Source organism: Amblyraja radiata, chromosome 10 (assembly GCF_010909765.2).
Source record: "Amblyraja radiata isolate CabotCenter1 chromosome 10, sAmbRad1.1.pri, whole genome shotgun sequence".
NCBI lineage: Eukaryota > Metazoa > Chordata > Chondrichthyes > Rajiformes > Rajidae > Amblyraja > Amblyraja radiata.
This window is the reverse complement of record NC_045965.1, coordinates 68959501-68974780: the sequence shown is the minus strand read 5'-3', so window position 1 is coordinate 68974780 and position 15280 is coordinate 68959501. Positions and strand designations below refer to the sequence as shown.

Genomic DNA, 15280 nt, shown 5'->3' with positions numbered 1-15280 from the left:
CAAGTGTTCGCCCGCTCCGCGATGGAAAGTCCAAGCTGCGCCCACTGCTGAAGCTCTGGGCCCGACTCCAGGAAAGGCCGCTCCAATCCAAGCTGTTAGGCCACGAGAGGAGAAGCGGCATGGAAAAAGTCTCTCCGTCGAGGAGGCGACCAAAAGCAGTTCCCCCCTTTCCCCTCCGCACCACCCCCCACACAAGACACACCAAGAGACACCCAAACCAACGCTAGGCACACTAAAAAATATTTTAAATATTGAAATAAGGAACACGCTGCTGGCAGGGCAGCTGACTGGCAGCGCCCCCACCTGGCAGGATCTCACACTGTTTCCTGTGGTGTTTCTAGGGACCAAGAGGCATGGACGCACTACCCGGGGAACAAGGACCTCCAGGTAAAAAGGTAATTATTTACTTTGTGACCTGAGGTAGAGGAGGAGCAGAAAGGTCAACACCTGCCCAGTTGATGTTCACCAAATCAATGTCTCCCGGCAGCAAGCGAGGTGGAGCCCAGGAGGATTTCTTGCCAATAGAGATGCCCCCTTTTATCCGGAACATTCTGAGGGAGGGAAGGGGAGGTTTTGACTTTAGACTTCAGAGATGTCGTGTGTAAACAGGCCCTTCGGCCCACTGAGTCCGTGCCGACCAGCGATCCCCGCACACTAACACTATCCTGCACACACACTCGGGACAATTTACATTTATACCAAAGCCAATTAACCTCCAAACCTGCACGTCTTTGGAGTGTGGGAGGAAACCGGAGCATCCGGAGAAAACCCACGCAGGTCACGGGGAGAACGTGCAAACTCCGTACAGACAGCGCCCGTAGTCAGGATGGAACCCGGGTCAGCCTAGGTCGAGGCTAATCGGGAAGCTGGTGGCTCCAGCAAATAGTCACCAACAATAATCCATTGACCAACGTTTGGTCATAGCCTCTCTGCCTCAGTGATTCAAGTATCAGTTCAATGTTGTGTGGGTAGTGACAATAGACATTAGGTGCAGGATGACAGTGAAACTAGTATGGATACTAGAGTGGGGAGAGGGACGGAGAGAGAGGGGATGCAAGGGGTACTTGAAGTTAGAGAAATCAATACTCGTACCTCTTGGGTGTGAGCTGCCCAAACTAAATATGAGGTGCTGTTCCTCTAGTTTGTGCGGGGCCTCACCCTGACAGTGGAGGAGGCCCAGGACAGAAAGGCCAGTGTGGGAATGGGAGGGGGAGTTAAAGTGGTGAGCAACGGGGAGATCAGGTTGGTTCAGGTGGACTGAGCGGAGGTGTTCAGCAACACGATGGGCCAGTGCGCTGGGTCTTGCCGATCGATGTACAAGATTCCACAGCAGGGGCTGAAGCTGAGGATTGTTCCGCTCCTGGTGGGCCCTTGTGAGTGTGTTGTAATACCAGGAGTTCTTTGGTTTGCAGGGGGAGAGAGGTGAAGCTGGAACTCGTGGAGACACAGGACTGATTGTAAGTGTGTGCCTTCCATCACATCCGCCATTACCCGTGCTCCGACTAACACCGTCCCACCCTCCCCCCCCACCCCCCCCTCCCGGGGTCCACGCTGACACTTCTTTAAGGCCTTTCATTGTCTGACTTGCAGGGAAAGGCCGGGAATCCAGGGCCGCAGGGAGCGCCAGGTCCAGCAGTAAGTACAGTGACCCACAGCAAACCCGCAGTCGATGGGTGGGTGGGTGTGCATCAAGGCAGTGGGACCCCCCCCCTCCACACACACAGTGTGTGACGCTCCCTCACCCCCACCCCCCACAGTGTGTGACGCTCCCTCACCCCCACCCCCCACAGTGTGTGATGCTCCCTCACCCCCACCCCCCACAGTGTGTGACGCTCCCTCACCCCCACACCCCCACAGTGTGTGACGCTCCCTCACCCCCACCCCCCCCCCCACACCCCCACAGTGTGTGACGCTCCCTCACCCCCACACCCCCACAGTGTGTGACGCTCCCTCACCCCCACAGTGTGTGACGCTCCCTCACCCCCACCCCCCCCCCACACCCCCACAGTGTGTGATGCTTCCTCATCCCCCCACACAGTGTGTGACGCTCCCTCACCCCGCCCCCCCCCCTCCCCTCCCCCCCCCCACAGCACGGCACTCCATCAGTCTTGTTGCCATGGTTCCATTCTCCTGTATGTGTGTGTGGGACTTCCATGCTATGAAGGCACCAATATGTTGGCTCCAGCAGTTTTGCCGATGACCATCACAAATATCACCTCCAGCCTGGGTTGTTCCTCTCAACCCCTGGGGCTGACGTTGCCAACACTCCAGCAGTGACTCAGTCCAACTCAGCTCCGCTTGGGACATCTTCAAGAAACTGGTCCATGGCGGGGGCAGGCAGATGTTGGGTGGTTTGCTGTAGTTCGGGGCTTCACCCACCGTGTGGTGTGCTGGCTGGAGGCTGCCGCAGGGTGTCGGGAATCCTTTGCTCTACCGTGCTCTCATCCCCGCTCTCTCTTCCAGGGATTGAGTGGACCTCCTGGCAACAGCGGGAATATGGGACCGTACGGCATACCAGTTGAGTTGACCTCCGTCTCCTGTTTTCTAACTGTGAATCTGTGCAGCGATGCAATGTGAGAGAAGGTCTCTTTGGCCCATCTACCTGTGCCAGCTCACTCTCTACATCATACACCACGGGAGCAGGCTCTTTGGCCCATCTACCTGTGCCAGCTCACTCTCTACATCATACACCACGGGAGCAGGCTCTTTGGCCCATCTACCTGTGCCAGCTCACTCTCTACATCATACACCACGGGAGCAGGCTCTTTGGCCCATCTACCTGTGCCAGCTCACTCTCTACATCATACACCACGGGAGCAGGCTCTTTGGCCCATCTACCTGTGCCAGCTCACTCTCTACATCATACACCACGGGAGCAGGCTCTTTGGCCCATCTACCTGTGCCAGCTCACTCTCTACATCATACACCACGGGAGCAGGCTCTTTGGCCCATCTACCTGTGCCAGCTCACTCTCTACATCATACACCACGGGAGCAGGCCCTTTGGCCCAACTTGCCCAACTTATCCAGGTGGAGTCAACAACGTGGATGTGTATCCGTGCAGCTAACGGGAAGGAGATTGTGGGAAAGGCCACGTTTAAAATATCAGGGCAGGGGGATGGGAACCAATACAAGGAGACAGAGGGCCATGAAAGGAGGACAGAAGCAAAGGGTAGAAGGGAGAGCGACAATAGGTGCAGGAGTAGGCCATTCGGCCCTTCGAGCCAGCACCGCCATTCAATGTGATCATGGCTGATCATCCCCAATCAGTACCCCGTTCCTGCCTTCTCCCCATATCCCCTGCCTCCGCTATCTTTAAGAGCCCTATCTAGCTCTCTCTTGAAAGCATCCAGAGAACTGGCCTCCACCGCCCTCTGAGGCAGAGAATTCCACAGACTCGCAACTCTCTGTGAGAAAAAATGTTTCCTTGTCTCCGTTCTAAATTCTTTACCCCTTATTCTTAAACTGTGTGTGGCCCCTGGTTCTGGACTCCCCCAACATCGGGAACATGTTTCCGCCTTTAGCGTGTCCAATCCCTTAATAATCTTACATGTTTCAATAAGATTCCCTCTCATCCTTCTAAACTCCAGAGTGTACAAGCCCAGAAAGGAAAAGACATGGCCCCAGGGTGACCAAGGCTGGGAGCTAAACATGCAGGGGTATTTGATATTCAGGTAGGATAGACAGAAAGGAAAAGGAAGAGGAGGTGGGGTGGCATTGTTGGTTAAAGAGGAGATTAATGCAATAGCAAGGAGAGACATAGAAACATAGAAAATAGGTGCAGGAGTAGGCCATTCGGCCCTTCGAGCCTGCACCGCCATTCAATATGATCATGGCTGATCATCCAACTCAGTATCCTGTACCTGCCTTCTCTCCATACCCCCTGATCCCATTAGCCACAAGGGCCACATCTAACTCCCTCTTAAATATAGCCAATGAACTGGCCTCAACTACCTTCTGTGGCAGAGAATTCCACAGATTCACCACTCTCTGTGTAAAAAATGATTTTCTCATCTCGGTCCTAAAAGACTTCCCTCTTATCCTTAAACTGTGACCCCTAGTTCTGGACTTCCCCAACATCGGGAATAATCTTCCTGCATCTAGCCTGTCCAACCCCTTAAGAATTTTGTAAGTTTCTATAAGATCCCCCCTCAATCTTCTGAATTCCAGCGTGTACAAGCCGAGTCTATCCAGTCTTTCTTCATATGAAAGTCCTGCCATCCCAGGAATCAGTCTGGTGAACCTTCTCTGTACTCCCTCTATGGCAAGAATGTCTTTCCTCAGATTAGGAGACCAAAACTGTACGCAATACTCCAGGTGTGGTCTCACCAAGACCCTGTACAACTGCAGTAGAACCTCCCTGCTCTTATACTCAAATCCTTTTGCTATGAATGCTAACATACCATTCGCTTTCTTCACTGCCTGCTGCACCTGCATTCCTACTTTCAATGACTGGTGTATCATGACACCCAGGTCTCGTTGCATCTCCCCTTTTCCTAATCGGCCACCTTTCAGATAATAGTCTACTTTCCTGTTTTTGCCACCAAAGTGGATAACCTCACATTTATCCACATTATACTGCATCTGCCATGCATTTGCCCACTCACCCAGCCTATCCAAGTCACATTGCAGCCTCCTAGCATCCTCCTCACAGCTAACACTGCCCCCCAGCTTCGTGTCATCCGCAAACTTGGAGATGTTGCATTCAATTCCCTCATTCAAATCATTAATATATATTGTAAATAGCTGGGGTCCCAGCACTGAGCCTTGCGGTACCCCACTAGTCACTGCCTGCCATTGTGAAAAGGACCCGTTTACTCCTACTCTTTGCTTCCTGTCTGCCAGCCAGTTCTCTATCCACATCAATACTGAACCCCCAATGCCGTGTGCTTTAAGTTTGTATACTAATCTCTTATGTGGGACCTTGTCGAAAGCCTTCTGGAAGTACAGATATAACTCATCCACTGGTCCCCCCTTATCCACTCTACTAGTTACATCCTCGAAAAATTCTATAAGATTCATCAGACATGATTTACCTTTCATAAATCCATGCTGACTTTGTCCAATTATTTCACCACTTTCCAAATTCCAAAGACGTTAGCTTGTCTGCTGTAGAATCGGTATGGGTAGAACTATGAAATGGCCAAGGGCTGAAAACGCTTGTTGTAGTGGTGTACAGGCTATTAGGGATGCAGGTAGCAACGGTACAACAGCTATCATGGGTGACTTGAATCTAAATATAGATTGGGCCAACCAAATTGGTAGCAGTGCTCAGGAGGAGGATTTACTGGAATGTTTATGGGATGGGTTTTTAAACCAATATGTAGAGGAACCAACTGGAGGGCAGGCCATCCTAGACTGGGTATTGTGTAATGAGGAAGGATTAGTTAGCGATCTTGTTGTGCAAGGCCCCTTGGGCAACAGTGACCATAATATGGTGGGATTCAGCATTAGGATGGAGAGTGACACGGTTAATACAGAGACTGGGGTCCTGAACTTGAATAAAGGAGCCTGAAGGTATGAGGCAGGAATTGGCCAGGATAGGCTGACAAATTATACTGAAAAGATTGCAGTGGAGATGCAATGGTGAAGATTTAAAGGCCACATGGATGAACTCCAGAATTGTTCATCCCTGTCTGGTGAAAAAATAAAATGGGGAAGGTGGCTCAACCGTGGCTGACGAGGGAAGTCAAGGATAGTGTTAAAACATAGAAACATAGAAAATAGGTGCAGGAGTAGGCCATTCGGCCCTTCGAGCCTGCACCGCCATTCAATATGATCATGGCTGATCATCCAACTCAGTATCCCGTACCTGCCTTCTCTCCATACCCCCTAATCCCTTTAGCCACAAGGGCCACATCTAACTCCCTCTTAAATATAGCCAATGAACTGGCCTCAACTACCTTCTGTGGCAGAGAGTTCCAGAGACCCACCACTCTGTGTGAAATTTTTTTTTCTCATCTCGGTCCTAAAGGATTTCCCCCTTATCCTTAAACTGTGACCCCTTGTCCTGGACTTCCCCAACATCGGGAATAATCTTCCTGCATCTAGCCTGTCCAACCCCCTATGAATTTTGTAAGTTTCTATAAGATCCCCCCTCAATCTTCTAAATTCTAGCGAGTACAAGCCGAGTATCCAGTTTTTCTTCATATGAAAGTCCTGACATCCCAGGAATCAGTCTGGTGAACCTTCTCTGTACTCCCTCTATGGCAAGAATGTCTTTCCTCAGATTAGGAGACCAAAACTGTACGCAATACTCCAGGTGTGGTCTCACCAAGACCCTGTACAACTGCAGTAGAGCCTCCCTGCTCTTATACTCAAAACCTTTTGCTATGAATGCTAACATACCATTCGCTTTCTTCACTGCCTGCTGCACCTGCATGCCTGCTTTCAATGACTGGTGAACCATGCTAAATCCAAGGAAGAGGCATATAATTTGGCCAGAAGAAGCGGCAAACCAGAGGTCCGGGAAAAATTTGAAACTCATCAAAGGGGTAATTAAGAGGGGAAAAAAGAGCATGACAGAAAGATTGTTCGGAATATAAAAACTGACTCTAAAAGCTTCTTTAGATATGGAAAAAGGAAACAAATAGTGAAGACAGAGACAGGTGAATTTATAATGAGAAACAAGGAAATGGCAGAACAGTTAAACAAGTACTTTGGTTCTGTCTTCACAAAGGAAGACACAAACAATCTTCCAGAAATACTAGGGGACCGAGGATCTAGTGGGAGGGAGGAACTGATGGGAATCCACATTAGTCAGGAAATGGTGTTGGGTAAACTGTTGGGGCTGAAGGCAGATAAATCCCTAGGGCCTGATGGTCTGCATCCCAGAGTACTCAAGGAGGTGGCCCTAGAAATCGTGGATTTTTATTTATTTATTTCAAAATAGACTTTATTCAAATAATAAATATATACAATACGTGAACCGTGCAAAAAAATTCATCCGACATTTTCGGAGGCTCTACAAATTGTTCAATACAGTCTATACATTTCTCAAGTCGGCCCCCCACCCGTGCCACTCATGTGGCCCCCTGGTGTGGGATGCCTTCCCTTGTTTAGAGGGGCGTCTCCACCACACCCTGCCCCCCCATGTCCAGCAGCGGAAGGACCTCCCACACCGAGCCTTGGCGTTGGCTGCACCAAGCTTCAATGCGTCCCTCAGCACGTACTCCTGTAGTTTGCCCTAGAAATCGTGGATTAATTGATGATCATTTTCCAATGTTCTCTCGACTCTGGATCAGTTCCTGTGGACTGGAGGGGAGCCAATGTAACTACACTTTTTAAGAAGGGAGGGAGAAAGAAAACAAGGAATTATAGACCAGACATCGGTAGTGGGGAAGTTGCTGGAGTGGGTCCAAATGGGGTGGGGGATGGGGGATCTCAAAGAAGATTGACATAGCAATTAGTGGTGGATGCTGGGATGTGTTGCCAGTGGAGGTAGCAATATGTGGAAGGAGTTTAGACAGACATGGACGGGCAGGTGAAGGAGGCACATCGACACTGCAGGTGAATGAAGAGTTTAAATTGACATTACAGCTGGCACAGGCATGATGGGCCAAATAGCCTGCTGTACTGTTCCTTGTCTATGTTTACGCTCTGTACTCCCTCTCACACACACACGCACACACACACACGCACACACACACACACGCACGCACACACACACACACACACACACACACACACACACACGCACACACACGCACGCACACACACACACACGCACACACACACACACACACACACACACACACACACACACACGCACGCACACAAGTGCTGCGGTTGTGTACAGTTTGAGACATGGGCCTTTAACCACTGTTTTCTCTGTATAGGGGCTGCGGGGCCCGAATGGTGAAGTGGGCTCAACTGGGGACATTGGTGCCGAGGTAAACCTCTCTGTATTTTCATTCAGTTATTCAATGAAACGTTATTGTCCCAAGTACCTGGGTACAGTGAAATGCTTTGTTCTGTATACAACTGGTAACATCATGTAATAGATAATAATAATAATAGTAATAATAATAACTTTATTTGTAAAGCACATTTAAACACGACTCACGTTGACCAAAGTGCTTCACATCAGTGCAGGTACTCATTTGATACATACAACGGAAGACAGACCTAACAATACATACATAAACTGTTTACAGCGCCCCCTCAGAGGGACTCAAAAACACTAGGGTGTAGAAATAGGTTTTAGACAATAGGTGCAGGAGTAGGCCATTCAGCCCTTCGAGCCAGCACCGCCATTCAATGTGATCATTGCTGATCATCCACAATCAGTACCCCGTTCCTGCCTTCTCCCCATATCCCCTGACTCTGCTATCTTTAAGAGCCCTATCTGGCTCTCTCTTGAAAGCATCCAGAGAACCGCCCTCTGAGGCAGAGAATTCCACAGACTCACCACTCTGTGAGAAAAAGTGTTCCCTCGTCTCCGTTCTAAATGGCTTACTCCTTATTCTTAAACTGTAGCCCCTGGTTCTGGACTCCCCCAACATCGGGAACATGTTTCCTGCCTCTAGCCTGTCCAAACCCTTAATAATCTTATATGTTTCAATGAGATGCCCTCTCATCCTTCTAAACTCCAGAGTATATCCGCCATCCTGGGAACTAACCTGGTGAACCTACGCTGCACTCCCTCAATAGCAAGAATGTCCTTCCTGAAATTAGGGAACCAAAACTGCACATAATACTCCAGGTGTGGTCTCACTAGGACTCTGTACAACTGTAGAAGGACCTCTTTGCTCCTATACCCAACTCCTCTTGTTATAAAGGCCAACGTTTTGAGTCGTGACTTAAATGAGTCGATGGAGAGGGCAGTTCTGATGAGGAGCGGGATGCTATTCCACAGTCTGGGTGCTGCAACCACAAAAGCGTGGTCACCCCTGAGCTTAAACCTAGACCGCGGGAACCTCGATCTCACCTGGGCAAATGTTCATCGAGGGGGCGCAGCGGGTAGAGCTGCTGCCTCACCGCGCCGGAGATCCGGGTTCCATCCTGACCACGGGTGCCGTGACGGAGTTTGTACGTTCTCCCCGTGACCTGCGTGGGTTTTCTCTGGTTTCCTCCCACACTCCAAACACGTGCAGGTTTGTAGGTTAAAAAAAGCATTTGATACTGTAAATCACAACCGTTTACTCATGAAACTGGATAGGTATGGCATCAGAGGGGTTGGATTGGATTGGGTGAGAAGCTATTTAAGAAGCAGGCAACAATTTGTAGAAATAGGTGAACATAAATCAACTTACATGAACATAACTTGTGGAGTACCTCAAGCGTCTGTGTTAGGTCCAAAGCTTTTCATAATATACATTAACGACATATGCAGAGTATCAACTATACTGAAATTGATTTTATTTGCCGATGATACAAATATTTTTTGTTCTGGTGACAATTTGAAGCAGCTTTTGGAGGTCATCACATCAGAAATGAATACATTAAAACAGTGGTACACAAAAATGCTGGAGAAACTCAGCGGGTGCAGCAGCATCTATGGAGCGAAGGAAATAGGCAACGTTTCGGGCCGAAACTCTTCTTCAGTGGTTTGATGTCAACAAATTGTCTCTAAATTTAAGCAAAACACAGATTATGCTATTTGGAAAACATAAAACAAACCCTCAAGTATAACTGATAATAGATAACATAAGTATAGAAAGAGTATATGAAAATACATTTCTTGGTGTGATCTTAGACCACAAAATCTGCTGGAAACCACATATAAACCACGTCAAAGCAAAACTGGCAAAGTCTATAGCAATATTGGGAAAATCAAGACACATTCTGGACCACAAATCATTACATACTCTGTATAACACACTCATATTGCCATATCTGAGTTACTGTGTGGAGATATGGGGTAACACCTACAAAACAAACCTACAGCCGTTATGCACATTACAAAAAAGAGCAATAAGAATTATCAATAACGTTGGATATCTTGAACATACCAATTTATTATTCTTAAAGTGACATACACTGAAGTTCACCGATCTGGTTACATTTAAGACTGCGCAAATAATGTACAAAGCAAGAAAGACAGGGCGGGTATAATTTGAGAGGGGAACTTAATTTTTAAAAACTCGATGTCAGATCAGTCTGAAGAAGGGATTCGGGACGAAACGTTGCCTATTTCCTTCGCTCCATAGATGCTGCTGCACCCGCTGAGTTTCTCCAGCACTTTTGTCTACCTTCGGTTTTCCAGTATCTGCAGTTCCTTCTTAAACTCAATATCAGATCAACTCTTAAAAGTATGTGCATAGCAATCTGTGGGGTGAATTTGTGGAATGGTTTGGAACAGGAAATAAAACTTAACACAAACATAATTCAGTTTAAAAAGATGTACAAAAACACTTTTTTAAAAAGATATTGGGATGAGGATAGGTGATTGTGAGTGTGATATTTGTTATACTGATTGTATTGGGAAGGGTGATTATAGGGTGATGGGTTGTATATAGGACTAAGAGATACTTTATAGTATATGAGGGTTCTTTTTTTTCTCTTTTTTTGTATGGCTGCAAATATTTGATTAGTGTATAAATGTTAATAATTTGGTGTACATATGGAAGTAGATGTTTATAGCTGGTAAATGTGTATAAGATAATTATAAGCAGTTGAATAAGGGGTGGGAATTAATAAGCTTTGGCTTCTTCCTGCGCCTTTTCGGACACATACAATTTCATTAATTTATAGATATTGTTTATGACACTTTATAAATATTCTTGTTTTGTTTTTTTGTTTTTTTTATGCTGTTTCACACTTGCTTTTTATTTTTTAGTCTGTTTGAAATAAAGGATTTATTATTATTATTATTATTATTATTATTATTATTATTATTATTATTATTATTAATTGGCTTCAGTAAAGATTGTAAATTGTCACTAGTGTGTGTAGGATTGTGTTGCCAACTGTCCCGTATTAGCCGGGACATCCCGTATATTGGGCTAAATTGGTTTGCCCCGTACGGGACTGCCCTTGTCCCGTATTTGACCGCTACTACTCGGGTCGAGGGGACTGTCGGGTTGGAGTGCCGTGTCCGGCCCCGCCTCACCCGTCCCGACGTAGTGCAGCCCATGGAGTGCAGCAGCAGCAGCAGCAGCAGCACCTCGCCCGTGGCCCCGTCGGTCAGTCGGTAGCCCGGCCAGCTGTCCGACCTTCAGACCTTCGCTGACCGCCGACACCACCACCACCCCTCCTTCTCACGGCCGATCATCGGTTCATGAGTTGGACGGGGCGCCGGACTTTGTGCGCGACGTTGCGCGGCCCCTGGGCCAAAACTCCTCAGCTGGCCCGCCGGCTGGGCTTTGTGTGCAGTCCAGCACCCGGGGCCAACTCATCATTCACCCAGCCACGGCCCAGTTGGCCAACAAATTGCCGTGGGGAATTTGTCCCGTATTTTGACCTTTTGTCCCTTATTTGGGAGCGAGCCTAGTGTCGGATACTGTTAGTGTGCGGGGTGATCGCTGGTTGGTACGGACTCAATGGGCGGATGGCACTGTTTCCACACCGTATCTCTAAACTAAACTAAGGTGGACAGAGTGGCATCACGTTCCTGGCTGAGTCCTGGAGGTGGTGGGCAGGCTTCAGGGAGCTGGACGGAGTTCTCTGATGTTACTTTATGGAATCACATTGCACTATGAAGAAATTGGTTTGTTCATTACACAGGGACTTCCTGGGTCAGAGGGAGACGCAGGTCACCAAGGAGAGCCCGGATCAAAGGTAGGAGCGCAACTCGGTAAACCCAGCCCACACTGCCCCATAAACCAGCCCACACTGCCCCATAAACCAGCCCACACTGCCCCATAAACCCACCCACACTGCCCCACAAACCCACCCACACTGCCCCACAAACCCAGCCCACACTGCCCCATAAACCACCAGTGTACAGTCTCCTGATACAGATCACCAAATAATCCCCACCCGAAACGTCACCTATCCATGTTCTCCACAGATACTGCCTGACCCGCTGAGTTACTCCAGCATTTTGTGTCTGCCTTATTGCAGCCAGCATGCTTGACATTGCACTAATTGTCAGGTTGAATGAAGTGGAATCGGAGCTGAATACCATGCCATCTGTACAGCGTGTTCAGCCAAAGTTAGTTTCTCCCAGCTGCATGCAAATAATTAGCCTGTGTCTAAACGTAATTGATTGGAAGAGGTGAACACTTGGCAATGATGTAAAAAGCTCTGCATGAATGACCTGGACACTGGGCAACATTCAACCTGTTTCGTTTTGTGTGGTGCAATCTTAATCTAAAGTTTTTTTGGATCAACACAGGGTGAAATTGGTCCCCATGGCAATGAGGGTGAATCGGGGCAAGCTGGAGCGAGGGTGAGTTACACGTGGGCCATCGATACCCCAGCGGGCAGGGTGATGGTGTGTGAAACAATGTGTGGGGCAGGATGAAGCAAGTTGCTGGCTGATGTGGTCTGGCAATAGACCAGGTGACAGGTGAGGCTGAACCACCAAGGGATTGATTACCTGGAATACAAAGTGCATTGGTGTGGGCAACAGCAGCAGCAGCAGCAGCAGCAGCGGTAGACTCGGTGAGACAATAGACAATAGGTGCAGGAGTTGACCATTTGGCCCTTCAAGCCAGCACCGCCATTCAATGTGATCATGGCTGATCATCCCCAATCAGTACCCCGTTCCTGCTTTCTCCCCATATCCTTTGACTCCACTATCTTGAAGAGCTCTCTCTTGAAAGCATCCAGAGGATTGGCCTCCTGTGGCAAAGAATTCCACAGACTCACCACTCTCTTTATGAAAACGTATTTTCTCATCTCTGTTCTAAATGGCTTACCCCTTATTCTTAAACTGTGGCCCCCGGTTCTGGACTCCCCCAACATCGGGAACATGTTTCCTGCCTCTAGCGTGTCCAAACCCTTAATAATCTTATATGTTTCAATAAGATCCTTTCTCATCCTAAACTCCAGAGTGTACAAGCCCAGCCGCTCCATTCTCTCAGCATATGACAGTCCCGCCATCCCGGGAATTAACCTTGTAAACCTACGCTGCACTCCCTCAATAGCAAGAATAGGTCACCTCCACACTCCTCCCTGGCCCTGTCAATCACACCTGCAGGAAAAGGGAACATTTTCCACTCTGGTCCCGTCCCGACCCCAAACATCTCACATTCCTTCTCTCCAGAGACGCTGCCTGTCCGGCTGAGTTACTTCAGCATTTTGCGTCTATCTTCGGTTTAAACCAGCATCTGCAGTTCTTATCTGCACATTCCCCACTCTGGAGTTGGTGTTAAGAATTCTGCGACTCACAAATGATTCCCAATATCCATGTTCAATAATCGCCACAGTCATCCTAAACACAACTTACCATTTAAGTAAGCTGGGGAACTGAGTACAGTTCCCAGCTGTGTATCCCGCAGCGGGGACCACCAGCCACACTTCTCATCACCACCGCCATCACCATCACCATCACCACCATCACCATCACCATCACCACCACCACCACCATCACCATCACCATCACCATCACCACCACCACCACCATCACCATCACCACCACCATCACCATCACCATCACCATCATCACCACCACCATCATCACCGCCATCACCATCACCAGACACCACCAGTCACCCGCAACCATGCACCCGCAGCATCACCCGCACCACAACCAGCAACCAGCACCACCAGCCACCAACCACCAGCAGACACCCAAGGCACCACCAGCACCAACCACCAGCAGTCAGCACCACCACCCGCACCAGCACCACCACCTAGCACCACCAGCACCAGCACCAACCATCCAGCACCAGCACCCACCACCCGCTACCAGCACCCCACCAGCCCCACCAGCACCAGCACCACCCAACCAGCACCAGCACCAGCACCACCACCAGGCACCAGCACCACCACCAGCACCACAGCAGCACCAGCACCAGCACCAGCAGCACCACCAGCACCAGCACCACCACCAGCACCAGCACCACCACCAGCACAGCACCAGCACCACCACCAGCAGCACCAGCACCACCACAGCAGCAGCAGCACCAGCACCAGCAGCACCAGCACCAGCACCAGCACCATCACCACCAGCACCAGCACCAGCACCACCACCAGCACAGCACAACACCACCAGCACACCAGCACCACAACAGCACCAGCACCACAGCACCACCAGCAGCAGCACCACCAGCACCACCAGCACCAGCACACACCACCACCACCCCCCCAGCACCACCACCAGCACCCCCACCACCACCAGCACCACCAGCACCCCCACCAGCACCACCAGCACCACCACCACCACCACCACACCACAAACCAGCAGCACCAGCACCAGCACCAGCACCACCAGCACCCCACCACCAGCAGCACCACCAGCACCAGCACCAGCACCACCAGCACCCCACCACCAGCACCAGCACCAGCAGCACCAGCACCACCAGCACCACCACCAGCATCACTAGCACCAGCACCACCACCAGCAGCACCAGCACCAGCACCACCACCAGCACCACCAGCACCACCACCATCAGCACCAGCACCAGCACCACCAGCACAGCACCACCACCAGCACCACACCACACACCAGCAACCAGCACCACCAGAACAGCACCAGCACCACACCAGCACCAGCAGCACAACCACCAGCACCACCACCAGCAAACCCAGCACCAGCACCAAACCAGACCACCACAGCCCACCACAGCACCAAAACCAGCAACCACCACCACCACCAGCACCAGCCCCAGCAGCACCAGCAGCAGCACCAGCACCCACCAGCACCACCAGCACACCAGCACACCAGCAGCACCACCAGCAGCACAGCACCAGCACCACCACCAGCACCAGAACACCACCAGCAACCAGCACCACCACCAGCAAAACCACCAGCACCACCACCAGCACCAGCACCACCAACACAGCACCCCACCCCCCAGCACCACAGCAACCAGCACACCACACCAGCACACCACACACCAGCACACCACACACCAGCACACCACACACCAGCACCACCAACCACCACACCAGCAACCATCACCAGCACCACACCACCAGCACCACACCACCAGCACCATCACCACCACCAACCACCAGCACCACCACCATCACCAGCACCACCACACCACACACCACCATCACCACCATCACCATCACCATCACCACCACCATCACCATCACCACCACCATCACCATTACCACCATCACCATCACCACCACCATCACCATCACCACCATCACCACCACCACCATCACCATCACCACCACCACCATCACCATCACCACCATCACCATCACCACCACCATCA

General features: G+C 50.1%; 1 protein-coding gene across 1 annotated transcript in view; it reads left to right on the top strand.

The window, feature by feature from the left end:
* Nucleotides 1-15280, top strand: part of col24a1 (collagen type XXIV alpha 1 chain) — a 191561-nt gene that overhangs the window by 121487 nt on the left and 54794 nt on the right. Inside the window, exons 29-35 of the mRNA XM_033029102.1 lie at nucleotides 342-395; nucleotides 1413-1457; nucleotides 1591-1635; nucleotides 2464-2517; nucleotides 7838-7891; nucleotides 11667-11720; nucleotides 12280-12333. Coding sequence (XP_032884993.1) covers nucleotides 342-395; nucleotides 1413-1457; nucleotides 1591-1635; nucleotides 2464-2517; nucleotides 7838-7891; nucleotides 11667-11720; nucleotides 12280-12333 — 360 coding nt within the window. The remainder of the gene's footprint in view (nucleotides 1-341; nucleotides 396-1412; nucleotides 1458-1590; nucleotides 1636-2463; nucleotides 2518-7837; nucleotides 7892-11666; nucleotides 11721-12279; nucleotides 12334-15280) is intronic.